Source organism: Pteropus alecto, unplaced genomic scaffold (genome assembly GCF_000325575.1).
Source record: "Pteropus alecto unplaced genomic scaffold, ASM32557v1 scaffold7, whole genome shotgun sequence".
Classification (NCBI taxonomy): Eukaryota; Metazoa; Chordata; class Mammalia; order Chiroptera; family Pteropodidae; genus Pteropus; species Pteropus alecto.
In genome coordinates, this window is record NW_006494614.1 from 37,864,296 (window position 1) to 37,867,613 (window position 3,318).

At 35.4% G+C, this 3,318-nt stretch overlaps 1 protein-coding gene across 1 annotated transcript in view; it reads left to right on the plus strand.

Annotated features, from left to right (window-relative positions):
• Positions 1-3,318, plus strand: part of ADGRF1 (adhesion G protein-coupled receptor F1) — a 35,785-nt gene that overhangs the window by 27,900 nt on the left and 4,567 nt on the right. Inside the window, exons 13-14 of the mRNA XM_006926827.3 lie at positions 1,326-1,367; positions 2,362-2,421. Of these exons, the coding sequence (XP_006926889.1) occupies positions 1,326-1,367; positions 2,362-2,421 (102 nt within the window). The remainder of the gene's footprint in view (positions 1-1,325; positions 1,368-2,361; positions 2,422-3,318) is intronic.

The window sequence follows — 3,318 nt, forward strand, 5'->3', positions numbered from 1 at the left end:
GAAAGAGATATAAATCAACAATAATTGTTGACTCTGAATAGTGCAAAAAAAGTCCCTAGAGTGCAATAGAGTAGAAGCTGGCAAACTGTGGCCAGTACTGGTTTTGTAAATAAAGTTTTATTAGGACAGAGCCACACCCATTCATTTACGTTTGGTCTGTGACTGCTTTTATTTTACACCAGCAGAGTTGAACAGTTGCAACAGAAATGGTATGACCCTCAAAACCTAAAATATTTACTATCTGGCCATTTACAGAAAAAGTTTGCTGACTCCTGCTGCAAAGAATGGGTTTTACATGCCACAGTCAGGGAGTGTTCAGAGACTAGATGGACAAAGTAATCCTCAGGTTTTGATGAATCTGGAAGAGAGCCTTCAATCCTGGTTCAATGACAATTTGCTGGGCCACTTATGAACGGATGAGTCAGGGAAGCAGTGGTTAAACCTTTGAGCTCAGGAATTAATTAGGTCTGGGTTTAAATATGTTATGTTATCCACTGTTTGATCTCTAACAAATTACTTAATCTCAGTCCCTCAATTCTCTCATCTGTTCGATGGGGATATTATTATCTATATCGTAGAGTAAGTATGAGGATTAAATGAGATAATTTAGCACTTAACTCAGTGCCTGGCATGTAGTAAATGCTCAGTAGGTGTCTCCTAAAAGCAGCTGGTTCTCCACCCACTTCAGCCTACCGAGGAACATTTAGGTGGTAGTATAGATGGCAATTATGGACGGCATGCATATAATGGGGACAAATTTAGGGAGTCTCTGTTGAGAATAGGCTGGTGGTGATATGCCGCCTGAACAGGCACCGACAGGGTATTCTGACTGGGAGGAGAATTTCAAGGTCCAAGAAAACATCTGCCAATAGTTCCCCAAGGGCTGAACCTAATGGAAAGGATGTTGATATAGGTCAACTCCCTCTGCTTGGCCTTAGGGCTGGACTTCAGTGTCTGCTGCCATCATAGATGCTTAGTAAATGCCTGTTTAATGCCTATTCTAAAGAAAAGCTAAGATATAGAAGCAAATGGAATTTATTTGTTTTGAGTTTAGGATGACACAAAGGGGAAACTCCACATGTGTTTAAAACTTTATTCACTCAATAATTTATTTATACATTTGATGAAAAAATTTTGAATACTATGTGTTACACCAGGCATTGTGGAGGTCACATGGTATCCTTGCCTTCAAGGAGCCCACAGTCTAGCAGGGAGACCACAAGAAAACAAATTCAATGTTGGGTGATAGAATAGAATAATATTATATTATAAAATGCTTTCTTTTCTGGAAAAGATAATATATGTGATCTATTCCTTTTTTAAAGGGTTTTTTCATCTTATGTTTCGGAATGTTCTTGGATACTAAGGTATGTGTATTAATTTCTTTATCTCCTAACCCAGGAATCTAACCCTTCCCCACCAGTTCTGAGGCCCTTATTCATATATAAGAGGTTAGATTATGGGTACTTTTATAATAAAATTCTATAATTTTACAAAAGGTGGGCTCAGTCAGGAGACCAAGAAACTAAACTCTCACTGCCTATAATAAGCTATATAGAACTAATCAAAACATTAGAGAAAAATAGAAAAATTGTTTTTACTTTTTCTACCTTAAATTATGATTTGACAATAATTTAAGAGCAAAAGTAGTTTTCTTAGGGGTGAATTCCTTTTTGCTCTTTAATTTATTTATTTACTTAGAATATGCTAAAAGACATATCTACTTCTATATTTCTAGTTTTATACAGTAAATGTTAAATAACCTCTGACATTAAATTAAATTCCTAAAATGGATGACCAATGTAAGTAAAAGATAATAGAAAAAAATTTTAAATAAATTCATTTTATTATTTTTCCCAAGCATTAAGCAATTCTGTTGAGAGAGGTAAAGACAGTAAGCTAATAGATGTAGAGTTTATTTTAATAAGAACATAAGACTATTTTATAATTAGCACAATTATTGCACATGCACAAAACTCCTGATTGCAAAGAAGCAATTTGCTGCTCTCGATTGGCCTAAATAATTCTTTCATTTGTACAATTCACATGGTTAGCAAATTCTTCACTTCAAAGATAAACTTCAATTTAGCAATTATTGTCAATTACTAATGTCTAGAATCTGAATTATTATGGCTTCTGGTACCCTTGTTTTTGTTTAATTCTAGATTTGCTTATCGGTAAAGAAAACAAAAGAGATAAAACAAAATAAATCTTTTCATTAGATACCCATGCATATAGTCTATTAAGTGCTTCCAGGAAATACTACAGTTAAATAACAGTTTCAGTATGCAGTTTTGTTCTTGATTTGCTTATGTGTGATTGTATATGTGTATCTCAATATTTTTTTTGTTGCCCTTACAGCTGCGACAACTGCTGTTCAACAAGTTGTTTCCTTTAAGCTCTTTGAAGCAACAATCAAAGGTAATTATTTTCTTCTGCCATGGATCCAATGCATGGAGTTCCAGTTTTCCTTTTTATTTCCTATACAGCCTCACAGAAAGACCACTTTTGGGTAAACCCCCTGAATTTCTGTCACCATTCCATTTCTAGTATCTGGCATGGTGCCCAGCACATGATCAATATTCATTAAGGAACTGTTGAGTGAGGGAGTTAATGAATGAATTAATGAATGAGAAGGCATGGGAAGCTTCAAGGATGCTCAAGCATCCAGGGCTGTGGGTGCTCTTGTGAGTGAAGACCTTTGAACAATATTGTTTGCTTTAGTCTGACTTGTCTCCCAATATCTAGAGTCAGTAAAGCTTCTTTCTCTACTTGTCTTTTTGGATCTCCTGTAGACCATTATTCCATCACCGGAAAAGTAAAAATTGAGGTCTTGGCTAACTTCTAACATACAAAATGCTCTCTGAATTTTCTCTCTTAAGCTGGTATAACTGCAGCTTTAGCTTTTAAGTCTATAAGCTGACAAGTTTGTCTGGAAACAGAAGATTTCTTTTTCATTCTTTGCCACAAAAGTGCAATCCATTTAAGGAGAGTATAGTTAGAAACAAAAGTACTTGCACCCATATTTTGTATCTTTGATGTTAATTTAGCCTTTTGTCTTTTAGCAAAACACTGAGGGCTTTTCAGAAAGTGTTCTAAAGCAGAGATTTCTGTGTTTGATAAAAGTCGACTGACTTGAGTGCATGAAAACCAGCATGGATGTTAAGAGGTTTTTTACAAGGGACAATAATACCTTCTGAAATGAAAAACAGTGAGGAAATTAAACACTGACATTAAAAAATTATCCTGAGTCTGCATTTCCCAGTAGAGGGCTATGAATTGGGGGAGCAATGGCTTATATGTCTGCAGACCCATCCT